This window comes from Prionailurus bengalensis, chromosome E4 (genome assembly GCF_016509475.1).
Source record: "Prionailurus bengalensis isolate Pbe53 chromosome E4, Fcat_Pben_1.1_paternal_pri, whole genome shotgun sequence".
Lineage (NCBI taxonomy): Eukaryota > Metazoa > Chordata > Mammalia > Carnivora > Felidae > Prionailurus > Prionailurus bengalensis.
This window is the reverse complement of record NC_057360.1, coordinates 21,393,516-21,412,082: the sequence shown is the minus strand read 5'-3', so window position 1 is coordinate 21,412,082 and position 18,567 is coordinate 21,393,516. Positions and strand designations below refer to the sequence as shown.

The 18,567-nt window shown below is 37.4% G+C and overlaps 1 protein-coding gene across 3 annotated transcripts in view; it reads left to right on the top strand.

Moving 5' to 3' along the window:
- The window catches only part of PLA2G4A (phospholipase A2 group IVA), a 166,758-nt gene that overhangs the window by 72,695 nt on the left and 75,496 nt on the right, over positions 1-18,567 (top strand). For 2 of the 3 annotated variants that reach the window (XM_043569009.1, XM_043569010.1), the window contains 3 exons: positions 526-674; positions 1,398-1,511; positions 14,007-14,044. In XM_043569009.1, the coding sequence (XP_043424944.1) occupies positions 526-674; positions 1,398-1,511; positions 14,007-14,044 (301 nt within the window). The remainder of the gene's footprint in view (positions 1-525; positions 675-1,397; positions 1,512-14,006; positions 14,045-18,567) is intronic. The other variant, XM_043569011.1, reaches the window with a different exon arrangement.

Genomic DNA, 18,567 nt, shown 5'->3' with positions numbered 1-18,567 from the left:
CATGGATTACTAATATAGGTGCTGTTCAGTGTGCAGCCTGTACAGCTATACAAGGCAACCCTATAACTACAATATTTATCTCACACTGACTGTCATTGTTTGGCAAAGAAAGTAATTAGGATAATTTTTTTCTGTTGTAGACTATGATCCTGAACCCATGACCTTGTCACCATCAGAGTCCTGGGGTGACAGTTATATTGTAGTTAGCTGGGTGAGATTGCTCTCATCATTTAGCAGTTGGACTGACATGTTGACTGAACATGTCCTAAAGTGGACAGAAGAATTCTTAGTAAAGCACCTAATAAACGATTCCTTCCCACAGGACTGTTGTGAAGGGCAGGTACATAATGTGTAAGAAGTATATAACCTGTGATGTTCTTCTGTTATGTAGTATCTTATCTCAGACATTTTGAATATGTGATGGCAGATTCATTAAAAATAATCTGACAGAGCATACAGTAAAAACAAATTAGGAATTATGAATCACATCTTTGTATCCTTCTCCCTTGTGTTTGCTGTCTATAGTTGATACCCCAGATCCCTATGTGGAACTTTTCATCTCTTCAACCCCTGACAGCAGGAAGAGAACAAGACACTTCAATAATGACATAAACCCAGTGTGGAATGAGACCTTTGAATTTATTTTGGATCCTAATCAGGAAAATGTTTTGGAGGTCAGTGAATCATTTGTGGACTGTTCAATGGTCATAATTCATGTTGAAGTTGGTGCCTGAGCTTTGTCCCTTCTCTTCAGTTGGGTGTAGTTGGAGTCCAGCTGTGCAGCATGGCATACTAGGCTCCAGATGGTGCCCCCCAGATGATGTGACACCACTCCCCCCCCCCCCCCGCCTGGGTGATGGGAAGGTCCAGTGGAAAACACAAGAGTTAGGTAGGGCTGGGAAGAATCGTTTATCCTCCTTGAGTGCTTTGGAGAAAACGTTTTGTGTTATAAAGAGAAAGGCCCAAGTATAACAGAATAATCCTATTGTCAATTGATTGTGACTTTAAGGTAACTTAAGGCTTCTAACTTAAAATCATTAACTTTCACTGAAGTTAAAATAGATCATTTCCAAAATGGTTGCATGGGTTTTCTACATTAATTTATTTCTCATACTCCAGAATAGCATTTCCCCTGAGAGGGGATAAAGTCCTATTTTTGAAAACATGATAATGAAGATGTCAATCAGGAAAATGAAAAAAAAATTATTATTTTAGTAGCAAATGTGTCTGAAAGAAAAGACAAAGTATTATAACAAAGCTGAATGTTGAGGACCTCAAATGATTATTAAAGATCATTTGAAGACTTTCATTTATTGATTGTGGTGGAGATTTTAGATATAATTTCCAAAGATCCAAGAGAAATTGTGTTCTTGTGCTTTACCTTTTAATGTCTACAGGTCACATTAATGGATGCCAATTATGTCATGGATGAAACTCTAGGAACAGCAACATTCCCCATATCCTCTATCAGAGTGGGAGAGAAGAAAGAAGTTCCTTTTATTTTCAACCAAGTAAGCAACACAACAGGGTTATTTTTCAACCCTATGTCAGATAAAAATCTCTTTATTCTGGAATTTTATTTCTTTGTTTGTTTGAATATTTGTGTTTTAAAGAGGAAAATTTTGTTTTCCCTTTTACTTCTTATCCTAATCTTTTTATTGTTTTGATATTTATAGACTTTGGTTGAGGTATCACAGTAAATACTATTAAGACATTAATCTCTGTTGTTCCTCTCAGTGAGGCAATGACTTTGGATCCCACTGGCAGGTCTAACAAAACTTCTGGGAAGATGAAGGAAGATCTGAAATCTGAAAGGAATAGCAGAGAAGAGAGAATGAGGGAGTGAACTCAGAAAACTATTGGGACGTCCAAACTGTTCCAAAATTACATGCTTAGTAATAAATTAAGCCTCTGTGGAGGATCTGTCTCAAATAAATCCTCAAACAATTTGGGCTGAAGCAATGAAAGGTCAACAGGAATAGTCTTGGGGGTTTTATTCTCTATATAATGCTAGGTTTGCTGCGTTTCTGAAATTTCAATAATTTAGGAACACTAAAGCCTTAGAAAAATTATTACTACAGAGCAAACATTGGATTTTGAATTTTATAAGAAACTAATTTAATAGTTTACAGTGAGAAATGTAAACAACTGGTGGACAAGTATGCAGAGACTGGTTAATGTATTAATTTCTTATTGGGAGAGGCTCTGTTTTTGCTCATTCTTGGAATGACTTCAAATTGCTGTCTTCACTCAAACCTGCCTATTCCTTAAGTCTCACCTCCCTAACCATTGCTATCCCAAGTGACCTCCTCCTTCTCCAAACTCCTAAGATAATTATCTGTGGTATTCATTGGGACTGAATCATTTAAATCATTCAGTTGCTCACCTCCCTCCCTCTCCCCGTACACTAAAATCCTATAGGTCAGGAATACTGGTTATGCATGTCTAATTACAGAGTTAATACATAGGGTATACTTATTGAATTCGGGTATACGGATTTAGAAACCAGCTCAAGCCCAAAGAGCCACCTGACCAGTTCATGCAATCAGAGCAGCCCAGGTGCCTGAGGACACTCTAGTTACGCACTCTCTGCCGACTCCTTGAGCTGCTTATGGAAGCATGTCTTCTGTATGTCTTAATCCAGTGCCAAGAGATACACACCCCACAGTTCTGTTGACTTTTTGAAGTTATTTCGTTCATCCCTCTTGCAAATGTTTATGGAAGTGCCCTGTGTACCAGCCACTGTGTTCTGTGCGAGGAATATAAGAAAGAACAAGACACAGGAGGCTTTTCCGTCAGTTGTCTTCCTGTGGGGTGGAGGTGAGGTAGGGGTGGAAATAGGAAGCAGGCTTAGGAGATGTGAACGTGATGAAATGAAACCACCATCCAGTGAGATAAGCATCAATGAGGAATGTGCAGAGTATGGTAGGAAGACAGAATAAAGACAGACTGTGTTGGGGGAGGAAGCCAGGGATGGCTGCGTATTAGTAGGTGATTTTGAATAGATTGAACAGTGAACATAGAGATTTAATCCCTTGGCATTTGAAGCCAGGCTATTTGGTGTTTAAATGCCAGCTCTGTCCCTTACTATCTGTTCTATCCTGGTCAAATCACTTAGCTCTTCTGTGCCTCGATTTGCTCATCTATCAGATGGAGATAATATCTCATATGATTAGATGAGTTAATTTTATTTATATAGCTGTATAATATATAATGTATATTACATATACATGTATTTTAAATATATTTAGATATAATTATATATTTAATATAGATTTATATATAAATATAAATATTTATAGATTTATATAGATTTATATATGTTATTTGTATATATTTATATATTATGTATTTATGTATTTAATTATTATAATTATTTAATTATACTTTTATACAGTTTAGTACATAAGGTATAGATTAAAAGTTACTTATTTTATGTATTTATTAAGTATATAATTTATTACATATTAAATATATAATGGTGCTTGGTTATAGAATTATATATCAATACTGTATGCACATGGATGTATCCATACATACACATAGTGCTTAAAACACATTAAGCTCTATATAAATGCAAAGGCATGTAGTCTTGAAAGAAGAAAGCAAGTTGGGGCCTGGCAAGTTACAAGGCTTGGCAGGCACAGGTTGATGAGCCGTGGGTAAAGTTTAAAGATGGTCAAGGCTAACATCCCCCGACCTTCCTAAGGCATGTTGCTGGAGTTGGTTCTTAATAAACGTTTGTTGAGAGCTTTGTAAGCATGGATTGGCCTTCCCAAAGTATGCTTTTCCCCCTCCTCAGTCTGATTATAAGAGAAAATATTGTAGGGAAACATGCATTTCCTCTCCTCCTGTCATTTCCTATGGTTAGCTGTGTAACCTCCGGGCTCTAAAAAAGACTCTCTACATTCCTGAATTTAAAGTAGCTTACATAATTATTTTCTTAAGTGTGCCTGAGAAAACAGTTGGCCAAACAGCTTTTTTTTTTTTTACGTCACTCTGTTCTTAAGAGTCCTTTGCAGTTTTTATCTGAAGGACAGTTGTTTGAGTTAGTGACCTGTAATGGTAGAGGGGAGAAAGGTGAATGCGCACCACAGGTTGGAGAGCCCCTGTCTTCTCCAGATCATGTGGTGTGCCCTATGCAAGCTGTCTGGCCTTGCCTCACCTCTGAACCAGACCTTTCAGAGGAATGTGGGCTTCTTTCTACAGTGTTCACAGAGGTGAGAGGGAGCAGACTGGGAGGATATAATGTGGGAAAATAGACTTCTAAACAATTCTTGAAAATGATCATGGCAAAGTAGTAAAAAAAAGAAAAAAAAAAAGAGAGAGATAGAGAACACATATTTCCAGCCAAGACATTAGCAAAAACTTCTTCAAAATTCCCAAAGTCAATAGTGAGTCAACATACAGTGATTTCTATGGCCAGCAGCCAGCTAGAGAAAGAACAAGAGCCTCTAAATGGAGAGTGCCAGATTCCCAAGGAGCCTACTCTTCCCACTCAGGGCAGAAACTGGGAATTAGGAGACCCATTCTCTGATTTTCTCTAGGTCACTAATTTTGCTGTACAATGTTTGAGTTGTCACTCTTTCTGTCTTATTTTCTTCATCTCTAAAAGAGAGGTTTTGATTAACATATTTCTAAGACCATTTCTAATTTATAAAATTTTGCGATCTAGAAAGAATACCTTTTTTTCATATGACCGTTTTAGTCAAAAATTTTTAATTCTTTCCATATTGTGTCCATGGACACAAAATAATAATAATGCAGTAATAAAAAGCCTTCACTTTGTGCCCACCTGGGGAGGCCAAAAAAAATCTTTATTATGTGATTTTAAAATACTGACCCGTCAGTAGATTATTTTTCAGTATGAGAATTTGAGCAGCTAAAATTTTGCAGCTAACACTTTGCTAAATGTTAAGAAAATGACAAGAAGTTCGTTTTCAAGGAATTAATAAGCTGGAAAGGAGTAGACATTCGCGTGTAAACTGGTAAGTAATATAATAAGCAGTGTCATGAGGAATCTCTTCATTAATTTACTTACTTAGGTGTGATTAAACACTTGTTATGGTCTAGACAGTATTGCAGGTGATGGGCAAACAGGAGAGGACCTGACAGATGATGTTCTGGTTTCCAGTGAGCCTGTATTCTATGGGGGGAGGTAAATAGGCAACAAAAGCAAAAGGATAATCAGCAGAACATCAGCTAGAGATAAATACTGTGACGAAAATAGAGGGATGTGACAGGGAATAGTTGGTGGCAACTAATGTTTCTGTCAGGGAAGGCCTTTCTAAAGCATTAGATTTTTTTTCTCTGAATTTTATTATAAAAATCTTCAAGCATGTACAAAGTTGGAAGATTTGAAAAACTGCCACGTAGACTCTACAATTAACATTTTGCTGTATTTACTTGGCCCCATATCTCTCCATCTACCTATCCATCAAACTATTTTGATGCATTTGGAAACAAACTGCAGGCAACAAATGTTTTACCCCTAAACACTTTAGCATTTCATTAACTAGAGTTTAGTATTTGCATAATATAGTTTTAAGTGCCAAATAGTGTGGACACTATGTACAATGAAAGTTATAAGAAGGAATTATTCATTCATTCATTTCACACATAACCATTGAATACCTACTGTGTGGCAGACAGTTTTTAGGCACCACTTCTTCAGAAGAGAACAAAACAACAAGAATCCCTACCCTTATGGAACTTATATTGTCTTTTTTTTCAATATATGAAGTTTATTGTCAAATTGGTTTCCATACAACACCCAGTGCTCATCCCAAAAGGTGCCCTCCTCAATACCCATCACCCACCCTCCCACCCCCATCAACCCTCAGTTTGTTCTCAGTTTTTAACAGTCTCTTATGCTTTGGCTCTCTTCCACTCTAACCTCTTTTTTTTTTCCTTCCCCTCCCCCATGGGTTTCTGTTAAGTTTCTCAGGATCCACATAAGAGTGAAACCATATGGTATCTGTCTTTCTCTGTATGGCTTATTTCACTTAGCATCACACTCTCCAGTTCTATCCATGTTGCTACAAAGGGCCATATTTCATTCTTTCTCATTGCCACGTAGTACTCCATTGTGTATATAAACCACAATTTCTTTATCCATTCATCGCTTGATGGACATTTAGGTTCTTTCCATAATTTGGCTACTGTTGAGAGTGCTGCTATAAACATTGGGGTCCAAGTGCCCCTATGCATCAGTACTCCTGTATCCCTTGGGTAAATTCCTAGCAGTGCTATTGCTGGGTCATAGGGTAGGTCTATTTTTAATTTTTTGAGGAACCTCCACACTGTTTTCCAGAGTGGCTGCACCAATTTGCATTCCCACCAAGAGTGCAAGAGGGTTCCCGTTTCTCCACATCCTCTCCAGCATCTATAGTCTCCTGATTTGTTCATTTTGGCCACTCTGACTGGCGTGAAGTGATATCTGAGTGTGGTTTTGATTTGTATTTCCCTGATGAGGAGCGACGTTGAGCATCTTTGGAAGTTATATTCTATTTAGTAAGAGAGACAAGAAGCAAGATAAATAAGTAAAAGTTGCTTGTGTTAGATAATGATAGCAGTAAGTGCTGAATAAACTAGTGAAGGAAGAGAGGGGCATTTGTATATGTGGGTAAAGGGGGTTGCAAGTGCAGTTCCAAAAATGTGGCTAAGAAAACATCTCAGATGATATCGGGGGCAGAAGTTGTACTGAGTAGAAAAGTCCTGAGGTGAAAGTTTGCCTGCCATGTTGAGTAACGGCAAGGAGGAGAATATGGCTGGAACACAGAGAAAGAGTAGCAGAGATTGTGGTAGGAGACGAGGGAAGGGAGGTGAAGGGGGATGGGGTTTCAGTGAGTTACTTACAGTGGATATCAATGGCTTAGGCTTGTCCTTAAAGGAAGGATGTGGTTGGATCACTAAAGGGATGGAAAGCCCTTCTGGTGGAGAGACTAGCCTGAGCCTTTGTTCATAGTCATGGGACTAAAAACGACAAGCATGTTCAGGAAACAGCGTCTAGACCAGTGTGATGGGAGCAGAGCATTCATGCGTGAGGGTAGAATGGGTACGCTGGGATCAAACTATAGCAGAGTTCAAGTTTCAGATGTTAGATGTTGGAATTTGGATGTTTTCTTACCGACAGCAGTGAGTCATGGAAGGTTTTTGACCAGGTAATGGGGAATTTCGGGCAAACAGGTTTTGGCTTCTTTCTCATATGTATTAGTAAGCAACAAGTTAGTAGATAAAGAATGTTTACTATTGAAAACAAAAAGCTCTTTTTTTTTCCTTCCCCTCCCCCATAGGTTCCTGTTAAGTTTCTCAGGATCCACATAAGAGTGAAACCATATGGTATCTGTCTTTCTCTGTATGGCTTATTTCACTTAGCATAACACTCTCCAGTTCCATCCATGTTGCTACAAAGGGCCATATTTCATTCTTTCTCGTTGCCACGTAGTACTCCATGGTGTATATAAACCACAATTTCTTTATCCATTCATCAGTTGTGGGAGAGAGCCAAAGCATAAGAGACTCTTAAAAACTGAGAACAAACTGAGGGCTGATGGGGGGTGGGAGGGAGAGGAGGGTGGGTGATGGGTACTGAGGAGGGCACCTTTTGGGATGAGCACTGGGTGTTGTGTGGAAACCAATTTGACAATAAATTTCATATATTAAAAAAATAATAATAAATAAATAAATAAAATATGGTGAGGTTGTGTTTATTGGAGTCACAAGTTGAGAGAGCATCAAAGTTGTCATCTGAGAGAAATTGGCAGGACCTGCTGTTTTTGACCCCCCAGCTCAGAGTCAGCCAGCTGCTGCCTGGGTTGGAATCACAATTCTGTTAATTATTCGCCATGTGATGTTGGACAAGTTGTTTCTTTTTCTTTGCCATCCTCATCTGTGAAACAGGGTTATACATAGTACCCACCTCTTAAATTTGTGGTTATGGTTAAATTAATTGACGTATGGAAAGCTTTAGAACGGTGCCTGGCCCAGTAAGCACTAAATAAATATTAGATATTCTCATTATAATTATAACTGGCCAGATTTAATTATCTGTCATTTGGTTCATGGAACTGACTTAACTATGAAACGTATTTTTTTTGAACTTAGCAAAATGAACTTATTTGTATATACAGGTAGAGCCTATAAGTTTCGTGATCATTTGTTTTAAGGCAGTTCAAAAATGCTCTAGTCACCTGTTACTGAATAGATCAAGTGTGGCTGTGGGTTACAGAATCCTGTTTTAAAGTGGAAAGATATAACATCTTCAGAATTTAGTGTGTTTTGTGTAAACAAAGTAGCCCACTTCAAGAGGATCATAAAAATGCTGAGATTTTGAAGTAAGATATTTATTCTTTTTATTTTCTAGACAAAATTAGTTTGTTTAGGCCAATACTCTGAGGAAGGTAGCCTCTAAGTTTACATGGTATGGTGTTTTTATTTGCCATCTTTACTTAGCTATTAGTGGTATTATTTAAAAATAGCCATGTCTCATGACTGCTGCGGTATCTAGTTCTGGCTGATTGCTTTCTTTGATTATTGCTTATTCATGATTGCCAACTTGAAAATGCAAGAGGTAGTTCTATAGAAGAGATAGTGACAAAGCTTTTTTAAAAAAATGGTAGTGTTGATGCTGAGTTCAGAATAAGTTAGTGTCAGGATGATTTCTTTGGAAAACCATGTATTGATGTGTGAAGGCTAAGACTATAATTTAGCTAAGTGAATGAGACAAAGCAAAGTTTGGAGAGGAAACAAGAGAAGTATATACTTTGATGAGAAGTATGGGGGATCTTTGGCTAAGATGTGAATGTCATCAGTTGGATGCAGGTCAGAGTTCAAACACAGGCCAAATAATTCCTGGCTTTAAAAGAGAATGCATTTTTATTTTGGGATGCTATCAATGGAAACATATGTGAGTCTTTTTTTGACATTTTCACAAGACAACTTTTAAATTATAAGGCACTTTAGAATGTTCTTGTATCCCTGGGGGTCCTCTACTGGACCTAAGTTCCATCAAGTTCCATCAAGGAGTAGAACACATTCACCTTAATTACCGTTGCATACCTAGCCTAATACACATTAGATGCTTGAATCATTTTTGGATGAATGGATTAATGAATGTACTTATGGGAAATACAGAGAATCTAGGAACTGCTCAGACAGGAATAATGAAAGTAAATTAAGTTTAAAAAAAAAAAACTAGAGTCTGGGAAATTCCCATTTGGAGAAAAAGAGAGAATGTTTGGTTGGTAACAGTGCTCTTGGAAGTCAGGTTTAGAATTTCCAATGTCCATGTAAGGAAAAGGTACCTTAAATGAAGGAAAGAGACATCATCCTCAGATGAAAGGAGGAAAGCTGCGTGATAGAGTGGAACATGACTAAGGGAAATAGTGTATTTTTTAATCTTTTAAATCTTTTAAGACTATCTGTGATATTTGGCGGAGGGTGGGGGGCGTGGGACACAGTTATCCTGAATTCTTGGGTGAATGGATTCGATGATTCCTGTAGTAAATGCTAATTTTATTTTCTTAATAAATCATATATGTTACCAGACTTACTGTGGTGATCATTTTACAATATATATAAATATTGAATCATTATGCTATATACCTGAAACTAATGTTAAATGTCAATTATATCTCAGTTAAAAAAATAAACAAACGTTACTTTTTTGTTATTAAAAATCAGACACATTTGAAAAAGTGATGTTAGCAGTATCTCATTCCATTTTAAAAGTGCAAAATTTATCTGGAGGGGGTCTGGCTTGTATTGGTGGGATTGTAATTTCTGCTTCACACTTGAGTTGCCTCTTGTTAGATCCACACCTGGTTCCTTCTTCACTGGATAGAGTGACAGTGTATGGAAACATGATTCTTAGTGCAAGTGGCCCTTATTTCTTAAATATAATTTTATGTTATCTTGTACAGGTCAGTTATACAGAGACAAAGCAGAACACATTTTATAATTCAAACAATGTAAATGATTATTGAAACTACTTGGTGATTAGTTGCTGTTTTAGTCTGCTAAGGGGGAGAAAAAGAGTACCTGACTCGGGAGGGATCAGAATTCAATATAATGTTTTATTGAAAGTTAAGGTTGTAAATGCTAGAGTATGTTAATAAGAAAAATGCAGGGGCGCCTCGGTGGCTCAGTCGGTTGAATGTTCAACTTCGACTCAGGTCATGATCTCGCAGCTCGTGAGTTCAAGCCCCGCGTCAGGCTCTGTGCTGACAGCTCAGAGCCTGGAGCCTGTTTCAGATTCTGTGTCTCCCTCTCTCTCTGACCCTCCCCCGTTCATGCTCTGTCTCTCTCTGTCTCAAAAATAAATAAACGTTAAAAAAAATTAAAAATAAATAAACATTTAAAAAAATTTTTAAGAAAAGGCAGAGTGCATTTGGAGAGCTCTTTACCAATAGGGTAGGTTCTTAAGTTTAAAATCATTTGTCTGCATCTCTTTGTGATAATTTTAAACAACCTCTCTCATGCCAAGCACTATGTTTGTTGCTTTTGCTTTATCATTTCAGAATGACCCTGGAAAGTTTGCAAGGGGATTAGTGGATTAGATACTTTTAAAACATTATTTTTAAGTTTAAAATGGCTTCTCTATATAGGTTCTTTCCTCTGGGCCCCCACCCCCTCCCCACGCTGAACATCTCCTGTTGTAGCATGTAACATTGCTTTCCACTGTGGAATTCAAAGGTGAGATTGTTGTTTTTCACGAGAATGGACAATGAGTACAGCCTGCTTCTTACATTCATAATTCCTAGAAGAGGTGAAGTTCTTCTTCTTCATCTGGCTCCTAGCTAAGCGTTACGGGGTTGGGGAGAGCCAGCCGGACGGGGTCACCTTTCTTCAACTTACCTTGGTGGTGCCAGCAATGTGGAAGACTGTGATGCAAAGCTGCTTCATGCAGTGGGTGGGAAGGAATTTACAATACTTGTTTCATGCCTCACAGGAAGTACATGCTTTTGTGGCTATTGCATCCGAATGACATGTTTCAGGTAAAAGGTGCGGAGAGATTGTAAATGTCAGTCTTCATGGCATGTCTGAGCATAGCACGTCAAGTGGGAGAGTTTAAAATTTCCTCCAGATTGTGGGTGATCCACTTGGGCAACATGAGGAAGTGAAGATCCCCATCCATGTGGCAAGTCCCTCCACACCACATTCTGTAATATTCCCAATGGCAGGAAAATCCTGTGTCTTCCTTTCTCTCTTCCTGCCTTCATTTAAGGATTCTTATCAGTCAGTCGAAGATTATGAATGTCTCAGCCAAGAAGTGCTATGGCTGGATGTGTAAGGGACATTCTGAAGACCAATGTGACCATAAACACAGCGCAGTTGATTTTCCTTTTACTTAAGTTGGCATTAGATATATCCAGGCACTGAATATCTTACCATACAAATTGCTTAGGGACCTTCCAGTTGGGAAGTCTGTCATGACGTGGCACATTGGACTAGGAAGCCCATTCCAGCTTAAAATCTTTCCATTTGTTAGAAAACTGCACAATGAGTTGTAATGTTGTTCTTTTAGTTTCCATTCTCCCATGGTGTTTTTTGCTCTCTGGAAATGAAAACAGTAAATCTAGTCTTATTTTAATACCAGCTTTCATGTATTCGGGGGCATGAGGGAGGGTAGAAAAAAGACTTATGTTTTTACCCACGTCTTGTTTTTCTCACTAAATATCCAGAGCAAGCTCATTCAATATAAAGTTTTCCAAGCCCTCTTTAGGAAAGACTCCATTTGAAATTTAGAAACGGGGAATAGACATGATGTGTCGGGATGTGGTCTGAGCGGTGCTACTAACATTGATAGAACAGACTACAGTTACAGTAATTGTTTAGAAGCCAGTCACCTTTTTTAAGAATTTTTTAAAAATGTTTATTTATTTTTGAAAGAGACAGAGCATGAGCGGGGGAGGGCAGAGAGAGAGGGAGACACAGAATCCGAAGCAGGCTCCAGGCTCCGAGCTGTCAGCACAGAGCCCGATGTGGGGCTCAAACTCATGAACCATGTGATCATGACCTGAGCCTAAGTCACATGCTGACCTGACTGGGCCACCCAGGCGCCCCAAACCACTCATCTTTTTGACTTATAACTGAACTATGATTCATCTGGGCATGTGGAATTCTACTTGTACTGGGATTCTCGATTATTTTGATAACTGCAAAATGATATTGATATGTTGCTTTGATGAGTAAAGGTTCATAGGACTTCATAGGAACGGCTGTCTGTGTTACACCAGCCCATGATTTTATGTTTAGTAGCGATGGCATGTTTCTTAACAAGAAAAGACTGCCTTATGTGCTCCCTCACACACACATGCACAGTAATTCAGCAGATATTGATTATGTCTCATATGCCAAACCCTGCAATGAACTAGTAATAGAGAGCTATATAAAATAGATACATATAAGATACATATAAATACTTATAAGATAGATCTATATAGGATAGATACAGTTTACTGGGAGAGGCAAATTCTTGTACAGATGATTTCCATACCTTTTTCTTACTCATAAAATTCAGTGCTGAGAATTATCCGTGAACTTATTTTAACCTTTTGGAAAGCTCCTTCTGGTTTGTTTTTTTCCATCTTCTGAAACCAAACAGAAAACAAAGCCAGTAATCTATAGCATTTTGTGTTGCTTCTAAAAATGCCATCTTCACCTTTTAAGGATATTGGAAAGGTTCACTCTAACTATATTCTATGGTAACTGATATGATAAAAATAATAGCACTATTTTATAATTATGCAGCAATCTTCAAAACATTTTCTCAATTGGTTCTCAAGACAGTCTAAAATTACATTATTCATAACTAATGGCAGGGATAGTACAGAGAATGTCTTTCTATACAACAGAATTATAGTCCCTGGAGAGATACCTTTTAATACCCCTTTTTCTCCTTGGATATTAATCACTCTCTTTTCCATTAGACTAAAATTGGCTCATTGGCAGGATAGAGTCCTCCCAGAAATTTGGTTAGCTCACAGAATGTTGGAAAATGAAAACCTGAGCCCCACCTCCCATTTGTAGATGTTTCTTGAGCTAATCACAGTTGGCTGGCCCCTGGTCCTGCTGCCACCTTGGATAGGTGTTCTGTCTCCTGTCTATGACAGCCCACATTTGTCACAAATGCACACGTGTGAATTTTCACCCAGGCTTTCTTTAACCTCCTGATCACTTCTGCCTCTGTCTGGAGGCCCGGGGACAGTTCCTGAATAACAGGCACAATATCTTCATAGTGTTTTAGGACTCAGGCAATTTTTCAAAAATGTTTATTTATTTTGAGAGAGAGGGGGTGTGAAGTGCGCATACACACGGGAGTATGGGAGAGGGAGAGAGAGAGAATCCCAAGCAGGCTCTGCGTGGTCAGTGCAGAACCCAACATGGGGCTCGACCCTGTGAGCCCCGTGAGATCATGACCTGAGCCACTGAACACTTAGGGGCACCTGGGAGGCTCAGTCGGTTAGGTGTCCAAGGCTGAGGTCATGCTCTCACGGTTCATGGGTTCGAGCCCCACGTCGGACTCTGTGCTGACAGCTCAGAGCCTGGAGCCTGCTTCAGATTCTGTGTCTCCCTTTGTCTCTGCTCCGCCCCCACTCATGTTCTGTCTCTCTCTCAAAAATAAGTAAGCATTAAAAAAAAAAAAAAAAAAGTCGGACACTTAACCGACTAGCTACCCAGCTGCCCCTAGAGCTCAGGCAATTTTTATGTCTCATCCATAATGACTGCAGAATTCAACTACCTCCTTTTAGTGAAGGAGGAAAACAACTATGCAGAAGCTGTTCTTATGTTTACTAAAATGACTGATTAAATAGACTTATATCATGAAAAATAGCGAAAACAGGTATTTATTGAAGTACATCCATGAAGCTATGTTACTTTTATTTTTAGGACTCTTTTAGGTTAAAAACAATCTGGCACTCAAAAATGGTTTTGACTTTGTTTGCATTATATATAATACACATCCATTTTATGCCCAAATCTGATGAATGTATCTGTTCTAGGTCACTGAAATGTTTCTGGAAATGTCTCTTGAAGTTTGGTAAGTGCATTTATTTCATTGGGTGGAAAATATTGTGAGTGATTCACTATCTTATTTTAATTGTTAAGGGTCTACTTTTAAAATAAGAAATAATTCTGAGAGCTTTTGAACATAAAAAAACACATTAAATAAACTTTTCTTTAGCTCTTCCCTAACAGCTATGGCATTAAAAAATAATAAATTTTGTATCTTTGCTTACTTTTCCCAGTAGTTTTTATCAGGTCAATAAGGGCTTTTAGAAAGAGTCCTCCCTCTGGTTTACTTCCCGTAGAAATGAGCAAATATGGTTAGTTAAGCCTCTTTTTCATTGTTGATTCAGATAGATACTCAAGAACATGAAAGTAAACATAAACAGGAAACTATAAAAAGGAAAAACTGAAAATGAGATTGTTTTTGTTCACAGAGATAGTAAAGTTCCATGAAGCATGTTGCTGTTTCAAAGTGGCCTCCAAAAGAAATGTTGGAAAATCATTTATTTATTTTCAAATGGTGCATCTTAGGGGAGTTAGGCCTGCCTGGAGAATTAGCTGGATCTAACGCTGAGTTCAGTACATCCGACCTCCTTCAAACTCTCTGTGTCTCCTTGAACTTCCCTGTTGAAGTGGGTTTTACCGAAGTAACTAGTACACATTTAATTCACCCAAACACTGCATTTATTAGTGTAACATTCTCCTATATTGTGATTTGCCGAATGAATGCTGAGGGACACGTTGACATTGGGCTTGGTATTTCTTTCTCTTATTTTAGGTTCCTAGAACACGTTGATTCAACCTTGTAAATTATTGCATAAATTACTACTTGTCCCTCAAGATATGTCAGGAAGTCTCATAGGATAGTGCAAATAATTGAGTTGCATTATTTTGCATTGTGTTGATTCTTGCTAAAACGGTATATTTTAGGGGCAACTGGGTGGCTCAGTCAGTTGAGCTCCTACTCTTGATTTCAGCTCAGGTCATGATCCCAGGGTCTTGGCATTGAACCCCACATTGTGAAGCCTGCTTAAGATCCTCTCTCTCCCTCTCCCTCTTTCCTCCCTCCCGCCCCCCTCGCCCCTCTCTCACACTCAGGCTTTCTCTTTCTCTGTCTAAAATTTTTTAAAATGTGGTATAACATGAGATTTTAGCATGAGATTAAAAGAGCTTTTGCTATTTGACTAGAAAGTCATGCTATTTGTCTTAATGGGAAATGGTCTTCACTGATATAATTAGGACTATATTATGTAAAAGAAATTTGCTTTAACAAAGTACAGATATCAAAAAATGGAGGAAAAAACTCAGCTAAATAAGATACATATGTTCAGAAGCAATTTACTATATATTTATAATGAACTTTGATCAAACTATTTTTATCTGTTCATTTGTCTTGACTCTGAAATGGAAAAGTTCTTAGAAATTATTATTATTATTATTATTTTAAATGCTTATTTATTTTTGAGAGAGAGAGAGAGGTGGAACATGAGCAGGGAGGGGCAGAGAGACACAGAATCCAAAGCAGGCTCCAGGCTCTGAGCCGTCAGCACAGAGCCCCACGCAGGCTCGTACCCACAAACCCGCGAGATCATGACTTGACCCGAAGTTGGCTGCCCAACCAACTGAGCCACCCAGGCGCCCCTTTAGAAATTATTTTTTAAGTGTATTTATTTCTTTTGAGAGAAACAGAGACAGCACACGTAGGGGAGGGGCAGAGAGAGAGGGAGAGAGAGAGAATCCTAAGATTCCGCTGCCAGCACAGAGCCTGATGTGGGGCTCAAATCCACGAAGCTGTGATATCATGACCTGAGCCAAAAGCAAGAGTTGGACACTTAACCAACTGAGCCATCCAGGTGCCCCAGAAATGTTCTTTAAAGAAAAATTTAACTTTCTGTGGAATGTTTTTCATTGGATGTAAAATAAAATCAAGAAATCAAATTAAACAGTTAAAGATAATATGTAAAAGAGGAAAATAAATGAACCAAACTTGCTATTGTATTTATAAAATTACTCAACATTTTTTATTTTTTTTTTACATGTTTGTACTGATCTTCTAAATATCTGTGTTCATTGCTCTGTTCATAGGTTTTTTGAAAAATCATGGCCCTTGTGTTTAATGTAGGATAGTGATCAGCATAGTATGTTACAAGTATATTACCTAGTATATTACAGGGAACAGGAGTTCCAGAATGAGAAATCCTAGTTTTAAATCAGCCTCTTGCTAATTGTGTTAACAGTTGAAACATTTTTAATGACACTTTTGCTCATTTGTGAAATAAGAAAAGAGTACTTTATAAGCATATCTGTTGTGATGATTTAATGAGATGTTCTTTAGAAAAAGAGCACATATTATTTTATATTAATACAAAGTAGAAAAATTTTCCACATGTACACCACAAGTTCATAGTAAAAATGTTTGTAATAGTTTGCAGAAATTTGAAGCAACCTCAATATTCATGGAATAACTTATGCTATAATCATATAATGGAGATACTTCACAATAGTAAAAATGTTTGAATTGTTCCTATATATACAAACACAGATGAATCTTAAAAACAATGGAAAAAATATTGCAGAATACATACAGTTGATAGAATTTATAAAAAAATTAAAAACATACAAAATGACTGTATTTTTCAGAGATATAAATATATACTGTGAAGTTATAAATATTTGTAATTTATAAATGTATAAATTTATAAATAATTGTAATTCATAAATGTGTAAATACATTGGAATAATAAAGAGCAAGTTTAAAGTAGTGATTACTCTGAGGAGCAGAAAAGGAAACACAATTGAGATGGATTCACAGAGACAACTGTGCAGGTGAGATTTTTATTTCTCAAAGTGGTTAGAAGATACTCAACCTAATATATTATAATAAATAATAATAGAGAGTCTACCCCTGAGACTTGACTTAAAAAATTCTTACTGATTCACTCGTAACTCTTTTCCTCCTTGGAAAGCTTCATAATAATCAAATTTAATAACTGTGCAATCCAATGCTTTGATGTGCTATACTGATCATTTTTTATTATTGGGTAATATGGCTAAGTTCTCTTTTCAAAATTTACAGTTAATTTTCTGTTTTTTTAAGTTTATTTATTTTGCGGGGAGAGAGGCAGAGGGAGAGGGAGAGAGAAAATCCCAAGCAGGCTCTGCACTGTCAGCATGAACCTGACTTGAGGCTACGTCTCATGAACCATGACATCATGACCTGAGCCAAGATCAAGAGTAGGATGCTTAACTGAGTAAGCCACCCAGGTGTCCCTACAGTTAGCTTTCTTAAAGCATATATCCAAAAATAGAACTACTCAAAGGGAATATACATTTTAATTATTTTTGGTGCTCATCACTTGATGACTTTCAAAAGTGTTTTGCAAATTTATATTCCCAAAATGAATATATTTACTTTGTACTAGAAAATAAATACTTAAAATATTTCTTAAAAACTGTTAAATAATAACAGTATTTTAAAAATTTGCTAGTGAAGCTAAGTATTCTTCTGTTTTTCATTATTAATCATACTTCCTCTTTTGTGAGTTATCCATGTTTGTCCTTTGGGAAATAGTAATTAAAATATTATTGGTAAACAAAGATCATTATAGAGTACATAGCCCAGAGGCTATGGAGTCTCTTCTTTTGACCTATGTTTTACGAGGAATAAATGCACTGAATTAACAGAAGTTTCCTTAATTTTAATTCACTCTGAAGGGAAGGACTTACTTTTATGAATGGTAAAGAGACAATATTTTATCAGCGAAATTCTTACTTTCTACATTTGGATTTATTTGCATCACGACATAGAGTTCTAGGTTTTCTTGTTCTGTTTTGTTTTTTACTATTTTTTTAAAAAATTATTTATTTATTTTGAGAGGGAGAGAGAGAGAGAGAGAGAGAAAGCGGGGAGGGGCAGAGGGAGAGAGAGAGAGAGAGAGAGAGAGAGAGAGAGAGAATCCCAAGCAGACTCCTCACTGTCAGTGCAGAGCCCAACATGGGACTTTATCCCATGAACCGTGAGATCATGACCTGAGCCAAAATCAAGAACCTGTTGCTTAACCGACTAAGCCACCCAAGTGTTCCTGCTTTTTACTATTTTTAAATTCAGAAGCTGGTTTTAGAATACAATATTGGACTTGTTTGTGAGGAATTGTTGCATTGAGGAAAATACATCATCTATTTGCTCTGTGATCCTAACCTCTCAGAGCTTTGGTTTTTTTAATCTGTAATAGGTAGTTAGAAAAATAATATATTGTATAATAACGTGTGAGATTTACTCCCATTATTTCTGCAGTGATACATGCCTACATATCTAAAGTGGTTTCTGGCATAGTCTAGGGATCTGAGAAGTTGCCGCTGCTGCTATTATTAGGAAGGGTATACAATGTAAGAGCTCTGAAATCCTCCAGTCAAACTTACTTGTCGCTGTAAGTTCTAGCGTTAGCAGTGCCTTTTTTTTTTTGTCACACGGGGACATCTCTTAGACAAGGCAATTCATTAAGACAGTATTTCTGCTGGTATGCTCCACAGAACATAGACTCTTTGGAATATCAG